The following is a 14,451-nucleotide window of genomic DNA, read 5'->3' as shown; positions in this document are numbered from 1 at the left end:
TAGAAAAACTTAAGGAGTAAAAATAGTTTGAAGCAAATTATCAGAACTTCTTCTTTCTTCGCTTGATACAATTTTTCTTCAAAAACTTAATCTTTTTGCTGCACCATTTTTTGTGTAGAGAATAATTCTGTAAAAGTGCATTGTATGATTTTATACAAGCTTTCCAAAAATCTTTAAGCCTATTATTGTCCTCGGGTTAAAAATGAACCGCCACAGTGTTTAACCCTCCTCCCCCTCTCCTAAATCCACTAAACGCTATTATTTTAACTTGAAACTGAAGACTTTTTGGCCCCAACAGTAGAAAAAGTAAAACGATGCTTTTATTAACATTTCCAAGTGAGCTGGTCTATTTGCTTAAGAATGCTAGAGAATTTTGTTTATGTCTTAGATCAATCAACAGCAGAACTAAGCTTAACAAATTAGGTAGTGTTCTCGCAGATTTCAGAAGAACATCAGTGTATTTCCAGAGGTTCTAGAGGTGCTGCAGAAAACAAGACCCAGAATTCTGTCTGTACTGAATTCATGAGCATTATAACGTTAAAGAGGGTTTAGAGCTGATTTTCTCAGATGTCCAGCAAGAAAACTCTGATTCAGAAGTGGAAGTGGAAGACGTACACATGATGATTCATCAACCTGTCATATAAATAAATGATAAAGCGAAAAAAGAAAAGTGACCGGAGAAGACGTACACACGATGATTCTTCAACCTGTCATGTAAATAAATGATAAAGTCAAAAGAAGAAAAGTTAAAAACAATAAGTAAGAAAAGTTCGTACAGACTGAAGCTTATTCAACCGGTTATGTAAATAATTGATAATAAGTAACGCAACCGTAAACAACCGAAAACTATAAGAAGCTTGAAAAAGAGGAAGGAAGAAGAAAGAGAAGGAGGAGTAGAGAGAGAGAGAGAGTTGGATGGATAGAATGAGAAAAGAATTTTAAGAGATTTTAAGAAGATTTCAAGAGAAAAGAATTTTAAGAGATTTAAAAGAGGAATTTATGAGAATAGAGTTTTAAGAGATTTTAAAGAGGAATTTATGAGAAAAGAGTTTTAAGAGACTTAAAGAAGATTTTATGAAAAAAGAATTTTAGGAGATTTTAAAGAGAAAATTATGAGAAGAGTTTATGGAAATTTTAAAGAGAACCTTATGAGAAGAGTTGGTATGGAAAAATATTTGAGTAACTTTAAATATGCGTTATTATCTGTTTTGATGTAATGTTATTTGCATGAGTAAATATTAAGAGAATGTATGTTAATGAGAAATAATTGAGAATATTTATCAAGAAAGTTAAAAAACCAATGGTAAGTATTTTTATTTTTGTTGAGAAAATATTATTGTTATTATTGCTTTATGCGTTTTTTGTTAATGTAAAGTCTGATGCTCTAACCGCGCTTCTATACTATTCTGCGTCACGCTACCATTACATCTACATAGAACCAACGGCACCCGAAAGAAAATTAACTATAAAGCCCGTCCATCATAACACAACAGCACACACTTTAAATCACTCTCTAAATCATCACATTTATAAAAAATAAGTTTAACAAAATCCCCGCCGTCACACTAATGAACTCGGAAAACAGTTTCTAAAGAGGAAGATTACCATAGTTGTAACAGGTCGGAAGAACAAGCCTAAGCTCTCATCTACACTGCTTGTGTAATAGAAGAGAGGACCCTGCTCCTCAAAAATAATAAAACAAATACTGTGTGCTGCAGGTATATGAACTATATATGCAAAGGCTGGGCACTTGTATATTGCTCTATATGTGAGAATTTGTTAAATGGGTTATGTTATTTTTCATATTTTTGTGTTGTACATTATCTTGAATTGAAAATTGGGTTGTTTGGATGAATAAAAATGCATCCAAAACTCCTTTTTAGGCTTCTTTTTTTTTCTTTTCTTAGGTTATAAAAATTCAAGCGAAGAAAGAAATCTCAGGTTTTCACACATTCTTTTATTTTGTGGTGAATGACAATTTGCAAGATAAAATTTTGTACTTAATTTCAACGAAGCTGCATTAATTGGGGGTTAATTGAAGACGGGTCATTTTGATACGAAGGACACAGGGTGTGTTCAGAAAGTTTGGACAACAGCAGGATTAAGTACTTTTCCTGTTGTATCGGTGCATGCGACATAAATCAAATGGAATTGTAATTACTGACGAAAGTGTTATAATGAATTTGAATATTTATATTTTATTGATTTATGTTTAGTATTGGCGTTTGGTTTTACCTTTAGCAATTAATGATGATGAATAAAAAAGTAAAAATTCACTTACAAATCTTTTAGGTATAAATACTCTTAAATTTCTCAACAACAAAAAAAATTCGACTTTGTGTATTTTTGGTTCGAAATTTTTAACATTCAAAACATTGCAAAACAAGAATTTGAAAACAAGAATTTGAAAAATTAGATTTAATTCTTTACACATCTGACATTTCCTTCGACTACGGAATTTTGTTCTTCTTAGCAATACGCATAGCAATGGGTTTTTGCTCAGAATAGAAAACTGTTATTTATATTTTTATCTATTAAACGCTTTTAATAGAACGCTTTTAAGTTTTTGGAGTAAAACAAAAAAACTTAGACTAAAAAAGAAATTGAAATTTCATGGAAATCGACAAAAAAATTTGTTTAGTTCATCAGAAGCTCCTGTTAAGTGTCGAAAATAAATTTAGCACTTTATTAAATTAATCCATATCCTCCAGAAAGTTTTAGGAAATTAAAACACCACAGTAAAATACAAAAAAATCAGTTGGCTATTGTATTAATGATGTTGACATTCTTTTAGTGTGATAAATGTACTGTTAAATTTTTCAGATTGCTTTTCTATGAAAAATAATTAAGTTCACTACCATATAATTAGTGCAATGTAAAAATTGAATTTCATATGCCAGAGGCCCAAGAAAGAAATGAAAATTGACTGATGCTACAATTGACAGTTTATAGATTTACAACGGAACTATTGTTTGGCAAAAATGCAAATGATTTTAAAATTATAAAAAAGTCCATACTTTCAAAATTGTTTCAGGGGTTTCTGATTATGTTTCAAATATTAGTATAAGAGAAGAAAAGCATCTTCACTTTTATTTTATTTGATGAACATCGTTCCTGGTACATATACTTTTCAAGATTGATTAAGTATAAACTAAAAGTATTTAAAATTTGCATAGTATCAAAATCAGCCATCATAAAAATGGATTAGTTTTTTGTGGATTTAAAAAAAAAAAAAAAAGAATCTGACGACGACCAAGAAGGAACACTTTATGATCCCAGGTAAATTTGATATAATTTTCTATAATTGAGATCTTCGCTGAAACGTTTTGGTGAACTCCTGAAATTAATATTTAAATGCGCTCTTTTCAAATAACACTATATTTCTACATTATGGCCATCCTATCTTAATGACCGCATGTTCAATTTGCATCTTAGTTTTTCCAAAATGTTTATTGAATTATTACGATTGGAACTAAATAATTCTTAATAGTGCAGAGAATTCTTGATTGGGAAGGTTGAATTAAAATTGCATTTTTTTAAGTTGCCACTGAAAATTTCAGGATAAGACATACTTATTTCAATTTGTAAGTCAATGTTGTTGATCATGTAGTAAAAATTCAAATCTTATGTTTTTGACAATTGAAATGCCCATTTAGATGTTAGCCATTCTAAATGGTCACCGTGGCTACTATGAAAATTATTTTGCATGCTTTGAAATGCTCTTTGAAATGCTTTTCTGTAGTAAAAAAATTTCAAGGGTTTTATACCTGAAGCCAAATCATGTTTTCTAAATTTTGTTAGAATGGAACTCTTACTGGATTTAAAACAGCAAAACGTTGTAGTGTGACATGTTTCATCATAACTTGTTATTGTGTGCTAGTATACATTTGTTACTTTTGAAAAATAAGTTTAATAGAATTGTTTGAATATCTTTTCTGTGCAATGTCTTGAAGGGTTGAACAAAATAATATAAGGTATGCGAGGTTTCACAATTTTTTTATGAAATCATATAACTTTGTATTTCTAAATAAATAAATAAATTTTAAATTCAATTTCTTTCAAATGAATCATATAGAAACTTAAACTTATTCGTTATAATTCCTATTAACTGAAAAACAAAACATATCTATGAACTTTAGCGTTTAGTGATTCGTGTGTAAAGTCATGTGAAGAATCTTACTAAATCACAGCTTATAAAGCACCAAATGTGCATTAATTCTATAAAACGAAGTAAAACCTATACCAAAAAAAATATATTTAACAATAAAAACTCTGAACTAAAAATCAAGATTAAGGCTTCCAAAGAATCAGTTTTTCAGCTATCTGCGCTGCTTTGCGTACAGCAGCACTGTCGTGGTCAAACTTCAATTTCGAAACTTCATCTACATGTGTAGAAAATTCTTTACGACCTAATAATAGGAGAGAAAGATTACTTTTACCATTTCTATGACACTAGAATTATTTTCACACTAACCACACAAGTAAAATAATTGATTTCGATTAAAACACACCATGAACTATAAATTTTGAATCTTACCTTCAGGTGCCTCCGAAAGGTTGGTAATTAATTTAAGAGCATTTAATCTGACCTCAACATCACAATCTAGCAACAACTGAAGAACAAGAGATATGATACCGGATTTTAAAGCCTCTTGCTTCCCACGTGTTGTGATAGTAATCCTAAATTATTTAGTTGATTTACTTTCATATAAAAAATTGAAACTAAAATTGGTAAACCTTGATTATTATTATCATTACTATTATTACTATGATTATTATTATTATTATCATTATCATTATTATTATTATTATTATTATTATTATTATTATTATTAATTATTATTATTATTATTATTATTATTACTATAATAATAATAATAATAATAATAATAATAATAATAATAATAATAATAATAATAATAATAATAATAATAATAATAATAATAATAATAATAATAATAATAATAATAATAATAATAATAATAATAATAATAATAATAATAATAATAATAATAATAATTATTATTATTATTATTTATTATTATTATCATTATTATTATTATTATTATAATTATTATTAATTATTATTATTTATTATTATTATCATTATTATTATTATTATTATCATTATTATTATCATTATTATTATTAATTATTATTTATTATTATTATTATTATTATTATTATTATTATTATTATTATTATTATTATTATTATTATTATTATTATTATTATTATTATTATTACTTACGCACTAAGAGCGGCTAACCCCTGAGCCCGAACAGAAACGACTTGATCCTTGAGTAGATTGATTAAGTGCGGAACGCAACCGGCCTCACATGCTTTGTTTTTCCCATCGGTGGTCAAACTAAATAACGTTTAAAAACCGTTTACTTTTTAGTAGACACTTAATTTTAGCGCTACGAAAAAGAATATCGAAAATAAAATTGTAAGACGTACCACAGTTCCTTTATAACCATGGCCGCATATGTTCTGATTGAAGAACTTTTATTTAGAAGTAATGGAATGCAAACAAGTATCGCGTTAGAATCGAGAGCCTCGGCAAAGTTAACACGAATGCAACGACTGAGTGCAGTCAGAATAATTAACTAGTAAAAATAAAAACACTTTGTCAAGAAGCATTTAAGGGCAGTCTATATCCGAATAAAAATTTAACTGAAGTATTTTGGAATTTTCACAATCGTTTTTCAAGATAAATTTTTATACGTGTATGTAGACACGCAAAAAAAATCTTTATAAACTTTCTGTATGAAAACATGAGAAGATTAAAGTTGGAATCCCTTTCTGTGTTTTCCTCAAAAAAAAAAAGAAAAAACGTATTAAGTCATTACTATTTGTAAACAAAGATTTTTTTTTCTGTAGATTGTTACTTATGAAAAAAAATTTTCAGTTATAGCAAGTTTTTTCGGAGAAAAATCAGTTGTTTTTTTTGTTTTTTTTTGTTTTTTTTTGAAGAAAATTATAAATACTGATATATTCAACAAAATTATTGTAAAACAAGTTTTCGTATGACGTTAAAATATTATTTATGATATCGTTTAGAAAATTTAGTGTTAAAGTCTTCATCGCGTAAGTCAATTTGTAAAGTTATAGAAAAAGTTCAAGGAAAAAGAACCTAATGTTATTTGTTAGAAATGTGAGGGAGCAAATTCTTATTGGAAGTCTAAACAAGATGCCAATCGTAACAATCTAATCACTCAAATCAACCATTAATCTCTTACACACCAACAAGCGAAAATGAAAAGATTCCAATGCCCTAAATAAAGAAATCCAATAAAAAATTCAAAACAAAGGCAAAAAAAGGGAGGGATGGGTTTACAAAGGAAGAGCTTAAGAGTCAGATTATGAGGAGGTTATGAAAGAGTTAGTGGGGAAGAAAAGTTAGCGTTGTTGGGGACATACGGGTGGGCCTTAAGCAGCAGGTGATTTATGGTTGAATACATGAAATAAAAGACCATAAAAGAAAAGAAGACCGAGTAAGAAATAGTAAGAAACAGTTATCAAAGTTGAGAAATTTTTATTGATGATAAAGGTATTTAAAGGAAAAAGATTTTTATAATCAGAATTTAAAATTATAAATATTGCGCGCCAACAAAAGCATGCTTGTAATAAAATTAAGTCAGAATACTAGCATTACGCAGAGTCAGGAGGTATCCTCACACCATTTCATACCCAAATTCTTCTAACCTACGAACCACTAGCATCCTATCCCATAACCTTAAAATATAACTAGCTCTAATGTAAATAGACATAAAAATGCCTGCCTCACAGAAAGTTGAATATGCACCACAGCAACCAATTAAAGATAGAGAATATCCCAAAAACCAACATTTAAAATGCAGAGAAATAAAAATATTTGTTAAATGAATGCTGTGTTTTAAACACAGTGAGAGAGCCATTTGATTGAGGAGAAGCCATTTTAAGGAAAGAGATTCTTTAATATCTTTTTCAATATCTCAATGTTATTTCAAAAGTAACAGAAATATTTGATTAAATATTTGATATTTGGATTAAGTATTTGATATTATTATTTTTTTTTTCTTCTTTAAATACTCAAGTTCTTCTAAAATACGATGCTTTGCTAAACGATTAAATACAACAGCAGTACCCTTACAAATATCTGGCCATTAAAATATGTATCGCAGGGGTTTAGAAAATATACATGAGTGAAGAAAATAGAAATCTGAAATATTAATCTATTTGAAATCCATAAAGTCCTGAAACTGGGTAAAAAATTTCTATAGAAATATAGAAAAAAACACTTTAAAAGAAAAGTATGATTATTGCGTAAAAAAATTTTTAAGATAAAGATGATATTCAGGTATGTATATAAACTTAAACAACAAATATGATAAAATTTACCTAAGTGAAACGATGACAAAAAATCTGAAGCTATTAAACCAATATAAGCCAAAAACCAGACCTTTATCTCGTCTGTATCTGTTTCTAGCTTGGTAATTAGCGATGGCATAAGGCCACATTCAACCACAGAATCAGCACCTAGAAATGGTTTTTTAGATTATCTAAATATAATTTAACTTTCCATTAGCAAATGATTTTTGTTATATGTTAATAGTAAGTTAAAAAAAAAAAGGACACCTGGTTCTCCGAATGCCATCCTTTCAATTGTGCGATATACATTCAAACGGGTATCTAAACACTCATCTTCAAACTAAACAATTGCAATAAAAGCTATTGATTAGGGTGTAAATCTGACTGCTATTGATTAGGGTGTAAATCTGACTGCTATTGATCAGGATGTGAATCTGACTGCTATGATCAGGGTGTAAATTTGACTGTTTTGATTACAGTGTAAATTTGACTGGTAAAAGGTATTTATATAAGTCAATGGCAACAAATCATTATTTCTTATCTAGCAGAAATTACTGATTCTTCATAACAACTTCCTAATCTGATCAAAAGAAAAGCCAGCAAAAATACTATGTCAACTACATGAACAAAAATTATTAAAACAAATAGAAAACTGCACAAGATTAAGTTAAACATAGTATTTGAAGAACCACTCAAAAAACAAAAAAAAAAAAAGCTGCTGTTTTATATTCATCAGACTGCTACAGTTGTTACAGTTGAAGGAAATCTCACACATTCTCATTATCTTACAACACTTTAAAGAACTAAAAAAATGTAAAAACATGCACACTGCTCTTGATTCTGCTATTAATGAAATCTGACAAATTCTCTTGAAGTCATAATCTATTAATCACTTGATATTACAACATGACATTTGATGAAGAACATTAGCGTTTAAAAGATATATTACCAGAAATGACAATGGCTTAACAGCATTTTCATCAATAATAACTTGTCGACCAATAGCATGCCCTAAAAAGAACAAAAGAAATTATATCATTAAAAAATCCAAAACTTATGTAGATGAGTTATTCACAAAAATAGCATGCCCTAGAAAGAATGAAAGAAATTTAAATCATTAAGAAATCCAAAACTTATGTTGTTGAATTATTTACAAATTTGTTCTAAAATACTCACCAGACATAATTAAAAAAGCTTCACATGTCTTCATCCTTACAATGATGTCTGGGTCACGTAAAAGATTCAATAAACTTGGAATAACCGCTAAACGAAAAATAAAAAGTAAAGATTACATATTACATTTTAAATAACAAATTTGAATAATTCAACTAATACAAGATAATCTGAGTAATGAAAAAAAAAAGAAAAATGAAAACAAAAACAAAAAAAAAAAAAAGAAAAAATATACAGCAAGTAATGACTTGTTGAATATTTTCAGGATTATGAAGTAAATCACACAATGCCATCAACGCACGTTGCTTTGTCATTAAATCATTGTCACATAGCTGTTCATTCTAATGGTTGAAGTATATAATACCTATATGTTTAAACTTAAAAAATAAGATTTGTAAGCCAAAAACTGATGCAATTCACTATAACTTGCTCCTTATCTATTGAAAAAAAATGGAAATTTTTGAGAGAAAACAGACCAGTCAAAATGTTATAGTAACAAAACCTTTGAACTTACAAGCTTTGGAATACATCTTTCTTGGAATGCAAGCTCTGCTTTAGTAGGATCAATATTAGGAGGTAAGTAAGCAGAAATGAGAGTGTGTGCCATATTGATCTTTGTAATCTAAATATATATCGGGGAAAGAGAAAAATAACAAGAAGTCAAAGAAAGTAAAATCTGCACTTAGAAATATTTGGAAAGTAAACCAATGAGAGAATATAAAAGGCTTTAAATAAGTATTAAAAAAGAGAGAAGATTCTAAGTGAGATGATTCATATATATGTATACAAAACCATCCTAAAACCAGTGGATTAAATACTTATAAAGGTAGCATTGTGGTTGATTACAAAACATCATACTAGACCCAAAGAAATAAAGAACTACATTCTTTACAGTTTATTCTATTCTAACTTGTTTTGCACATTTTTATGCAAAAAAATAGTTAATTACATACAAAACTTATTCAAAGTAAGACTTTTCTACAAACTAAATAATAGTGATATATTTTGCAAAACACAACAACGAAAAAGAAAAAAGAAAAATAAAAGATTGATAAATTTATGCTGATGTTCATCAAAACATTTCCAATAATTTAAAAAAAATTAAATTCCATTGAAAAAAAAAAGAGTAGAATAGAAGTAATTGTAATACTTAATTGAATAATACAAAACAAAAAAAATATTTATGTGCAAAGCAAAATATAAAATAAGTTAGATAAACAATTTTACAACAATTTCACTCGAACTAGAGAAAAATTTGCAGAAGAAAGATAAAATGCTTTTGAAATTTTCATTAGTAAATTAAAAAAAAGAAAAAAAAGCTATAAAAAAAAAAAAAAAAAAAAAAAAAAAAAGAAATCTACACCAAATTCTTTGAGCCAATAAAATTTAGCTACTTTAGAAGAGACTTTCACTTGCTATCTGCTTTTAAAATCAAAAATTAAATTTAATATTGTGGGTTTACAAATTCATCCATTTTAGATCAACCAGTTGTAGGAGCTCTACAAAAAAAAAAAACAAGATCAAAAAAATAAAACTTCATCTATTATAAATAAATTACCAAAATATAAATAACTTTTAACATATTAAATATCTAATTAGATTATCAGGCTGCTGTAAGTATAACACCAGTAAATATCCAAATGAATCAAAAGGTGACTTATAACTTGATTTTGAAAATTCAAAGTTTTCTGAATAATTTTTTAACCTTAAAGAAAATTTTCTATCATTACTTTAAATCTTTTTATTCATTTATCTCCATTTACAAATATTTATACAAATATGGAGAAAACTAAGTTAAATACCAATTTTTTTTTAGAAATTTAAAAGTAAATCTGAAGGTTTTGTGACATACAATACATAACATCACACATAGCATATAACACATCACAAATGACACATCAATACTTTGAAAAAGCATAAGCAGGTTAGCTGACTATCAATTCACTATGCACAATGCTGATGATTACTCAGTGAGGGTGTTAAGAAATGTGAGCATACTTTCTGTCATGTATGTTTTTATTTACTTTGTCAGTTCTGCTTCAACTGGAACAGTTAGTTTAAGATGATTGAATTTAGAATGATTATAAGAAAAAGACCATGACATATATTTTATTCATTATAAAAAAAATTGAATGTAATAAATGTTTACAAGTTTAATAAAAATTGAATGCAATTTGCATAATACAGCATTATCTGTGATTCTTAAAAACTGTTGAACAAATTCCTGATGTTCAGACAATGTTGTTTAACCTTAATTTTAAAAAAATTGTACACCATTTTAAAAAATCTCAAAAGTGCCCTTTGGTATAATCAAAAGTCAGATCAAGACAAATAGACTAAAATCAAACCTTGTTCGGTACTTGGTATGGATAATCAAAAAAACAAATCCAAATATTAAACACAGTATGCCAACCACAATGTACACAGTACCCAGAAAATGATTCTTTCCTCCTGCCCATGAAGATTGACTCAAGATAAAGCGCTTTTTCCCTCCAAAACTAGAAACGGGATAATCTAAAAAAGGAATTCAAATATTAATTAATATTATCTAAGAAAGTACCTTAATATAAATATATGTAAATTTTTTAAAGCATGCTTACTATAACGGATGGTGAGTTCATAGTCTCCGTAAGGAAGGCCATCTTGAAAATAATTATTTTTTTTGTCCTCACGATCTAATAAACGATACAACTTGCGGAAAGTGGGAAATGCTGCAACACGCATCCAAACAATAAAATCCTGATTTTTAAAGCCATTGTTCTCTTCATCCTCTGGATCCAATTCGCTAGCTTTTTTGAACCAGTAACTTGGTTTCTTGTACTTATCCAGCTCCTTGACTCCTTGGGGTGGATTCTTAAACTTGACAGTTCTGTCACTTTTCCATGCAATATTTTTGTAAGTTAAAGGAACTTTTGAATTTTTGCTCATAAATAAAAGTTCAAACTGATCTATAGATAAAGAAGTATAAAGAAGATATTAACAAAAAGTCTCAGTGTAACATAAACTTGTTATTAATTTGATTATTTTGTTAAAAAAACAAGTTAATACCATTAAACATGCTATTTGCAATGGCACCACAAGGAGCATAAGCTGTACCATTAACTGAATCAAATGGAAGACAGTTTGAACTAACAGTTGAGGATAGTACCCCATGCAACTGACTATCATCTCGTGAACGAACATAACGTCTATGGTTCTAAAATAAGATAAACCAAAAAGGTTATTATATCATATTATATCATAAGCTCATTAATTCCATCCAAAAATTTTTATTTTAAATTATTTTACTATTAAAAAGAGTATTTAAAAAAAAAAAATCAACCAATTAACTGTTCACTAATTCTACCTGATGTTAAACTTAACAATATCCACTCAAGAAAAGAGCTAATATGCAATAATTACAATTGCATAACATTTTATCTGAAAAAATTATAGAGCTGCAATTATTGGCTTCACATCTTACACCTTCACACCTCACACTTCACACCTCACACTTCACATCAGACAACAATTACAGTTAATTCAAATAATATGGCACTTTTATCAAAAAAAAAAAAAAAAAAAAAAAGAAAGAAAGAAACTGCAAAATCACAGCACCAAAATACCACTTAGTAAGATGTAACACTTTAACAATTTAAGTAGCAACTATTTTCTCAAATAAATAAAGTTTAATTTTAATTAATTTTAAAGAAAAAAAATTTGTCACTTAATTTTATAGAATATTAGAAACAATTTTTAATGTCACAATCAAAGACAATATATTCAGCTTATTTACATGATTTGCAAAAAAAAAAAAAGACTTACTTGATAAAAATTTGAAAGTCCATAGTAAAAGAAAACATCACCATTCCAAGTTTTATCTAATGTAAACGTTATCTTGCATGAACAATTTGAGCTGGTGCCACTTTTAAATTTACTTTCAAGGTCATTCTCACAAATCATACAATCCTTATAGCTAGAATACTCAAATTCTTTCTCCTCAATCTATCAAAAAAGTAATGCATTAGGAACAAATAATAAGATTAACAAAATCTTCTTTGAGACTCAAATATGAAAATTAAAATTAAAAATTTTATAAAAAAAACATGCATGTTTTAAAATAATGACCAGATGTGAGGGGGAAAAGCATTCATGATATAATTTAATTTGGTGATGACAATAAAAGTAATTTTAAATTTCCTCAAACTGCTTAAACACCAAAAAATTTTAATTTTTCTAAGTAAAATTATGGTTTAAAGTAAGAAAAAATTTATGTTTTAATAATTTACCAGACGTAAATTTGTTTTGAAAAGATAAAGTTAGTAAAAGTAATTTAATTGTTAATTAGAATAAATAGCTTTTTACACTATCAATGGAAATTTTTTTTTTAATCATTTGACAAGAGTGCACCTTCAATAAAAAAAAATTAAGACAAAAGGCTCAATTTAAAATACATTTATATGAGGTTGACATAGAAATAATTCATTTTAGTAAATTAAGGAAAAGTAAATTAAGAAAGCCAAATCTCTTGTTTTTGATTGGCTTTTTATTGTTATCATATAAAAATTGCAAACAAAACATTTCATGTAAAATAGATGCTAAACAGATTTACCCATTAAAAAATTTCCAAAAAAATCATCTACATCTATACATATATAACCTTCAATTTTAAACTGTTAACAAAAAATAAGTATTAGGATATATTGAACTGGTAGAAACGCTTACATTATTTGCGGTAACATACAATGCAATTCCTATAGGAAGACAAATTGCCCCAAAGAAAAAGAATACAGGAAGAACAGTTGATGCAGTTATAATAGGCTGCCAAGCAGGCAACTTTTGTTGCTTGAATTTGGAATCTAAGGATAATAAAAGTAAAACTAATTTAATCCAGATATCTAATTACATTTATTATATTACAATTAAAAAGCTTTATAAAAAAAAATAGAACATGGAATATTTAACATAAATATAAAACCAGTGGGTTAAATACTTATAAATCAAGTACAAACTCTATATTTATATACATATATATATATATATATATATATATATATATATATATATATATATATATATAAATGTATATACAACTGAATATACATACATACATACATACATACATACATACATACATACATACATACATACATACATACATACATACATACATACATACATATATACATACATCCATACATACATACATATGTACATATATATATATATATATATATATATATATATATATATATATATATATATATATATATATATATATATATATATATATATATATATATATCGAAAATAAATTATCAATATCAATATCAATCAATCAATATCAATATAATTTGTGTTAAGGATGTTACAAAAAACGCAGGTCATTGCAAACAGTAATTCACTAACAAAGCGCAATGACCTAAATAAGATAAAGAAAAGACATGAGAAAAACATGAGAAATAAACTACTCACAAAGTAAAAGTAGAAGTTTACAAAAATTTATAAGTAACACTTATAAAACAGACTTTTAAAAGAGTTAAAATATAGGTCAAATAGTTGCTATAATGTATTCACATTCACATACACATACACATACACATACATATACATATATATATATATATATATATATATATATATATATATATATATATATATATATATATATATATATATATATATATATATATCACAATAATAGATTTACCGCTCGGCTTTCTGCTCTGCTCCTTTATTTCTCCTGAGTTTCCTTTTCTCTTAAAAGGCCAAGGCATTGCACTTAAAATAAAAGAAACTACTCCTCGATCTTAATACAGAGTAATTGGAAAATAGCTACAATTTTTAAACTTTACATTAAATGAAAGTTACGGCTAAATAGTTCTCAAGAAAAATCGCCAGATGAAATTCTACTCAATGTTTTCCTCTGGTTGCCAATTGTAGTTC

The 14,451-nt window shown here is 27.0% G+C and overlaps 2 protein-coding genes across 4 annotated transcripts; both read right to left on the bottom strand.

The window, feature by feature from the left end:
• Positions 1-4,157: 4,157 nt before the first annotated feature.
• On the bottom strand, positions 4,158-9,263 carry LOC145186560 (radial spoke head 14 homolog). 3 transcript variants are annotated; one of them, XM_090070593.1, is made up of 10 exons: positions 9,041-9,263; positions 8,762-8,867; positions 8,530-8,616; positions 8,303-8,364; positions 7,621-7,693; positions 7,445-7,521; positions 5,461-5,609; positions 5,252-5,368; positions 4,538-4,680; positions 4,158-4,409 (listed from the first exon to the last, which is right to left on the bottom strand). In XM_090070593.1, exons 1-10 carry the CDS (start codon positions 9,131-9,133, stop codon positions 4,291-4,293), a joined length of 1,026 nt encoding a protein of 341 aa, XP_089926719.1. In that variant the 5' UTR covers positions 9,134-9,263; the 3' UTR covers positions 4,158-4,290. The 3 variants fall into 3 exon arrangements, 2 of the variants coding, with proteins under 2 accessions (XP_089926719.1, XP_089926720.1); XM_090070594.1 differs by having other exon boundaries at positions 8,762-8,890; positions 9,041-9,178; XR_016446298.1 differs by having other exon boundaries at positions 4,243-4,409; positions 7,384-7,521.
• A 150-nt stretch (positions 9,264-9,413) lies between these two features.
• On the bottom strand, positions 9,414-14,451 carry LOC145186559 (cell cycle control protein 50A-like). Its single transcript, XM_080062700.2, has 7 exons — positions 14,216-14,451; positions 13,231-13,364; positions 12,331-12,510; positions 11,575-11,722; positions 11,127-11,474; positions 10,875-11,040; positions 9,414-10,025 (listed from the first exon to the last, which is right to left on the bottom strand). The coding sequence occupies exons 1-7, from the start codon at positions 14,280-14,282 to the stop codon at positions 10,007-10,009; spliced, it is 1,062 nt and encodes a 353-aa protein (XP_079918826.2). The 5' UTR covers positions 14,283-14,451; the 3' UTR covers positions 9,414-10,006.

This window comes from Hydra viridissima, unplaced genomic scaffold (genome assembly GCF_058129835.1).
Source record: "Hydra viridissima isolate aposymbiotic clone 2 unplaced genomic scaffold, HvirCarnegie_v1 scaffold_13, whole genome shotgun sequence".
Classification (NCBI taxonomy): Eukaryota; Metazoa; Cnidaria; class Hydrozoa; order Anthoathecata; family Hydridae; genus Hydra; species Hydra viridissima.
The sequence above is the reverse complement of the archived record's forward strand: the minus strand, read 5'-3'. Positions and strand labels throughout refer to the sequence as shown.

Excerpts from the sequence above, each read along its gene's own strand:
- LOC145186559 (XM_080062700.2), bottom strand. The coding sequence starts at position 14,282 with ATGCCTTGGCCTTTTAAGAGAAAAGGAAACTCAGGAGAAATAAAGGAG. Across the intron at positions 13,365-14,215 it reads GCAGAGCAGAAAGCCGAGCG|ATTCCAAATTCAAGCAACAA; the intron begins GTAAATCTATTA and ends TATTATCCTTAG. Across the intron at positions 11,723-12,330 it reads GACTTTCAAATTTTTATCAA|AACCATAGACGTTATGTTCG; the intron begins GTAAGTCTTTTT and ends ATCTTATTTTAG.
- LOC145186560 (XM_090070593.1), bottom strand. The coding sequence starts at position 9,133 with ATGGCACACACTCTCATTTCTGCTTACTTACCTCCTAATATTGATCCT. Across the intron at positions 8,868-9,040 it reads AAAGATGTATTCCAAAGCTT|AATGAACAGCTATGTGACAA; the intron begins GTAAGTTCAAAG and ends TTCAACCATTAG. Across the intron at positions 4,410-4,537 it reads CCTTTCGGAGGCACCTGAAG|GTCGTAAAGAATTTTCTACA; the intron begins GTAAGATTCAAA and ends TCCTATTATTAG.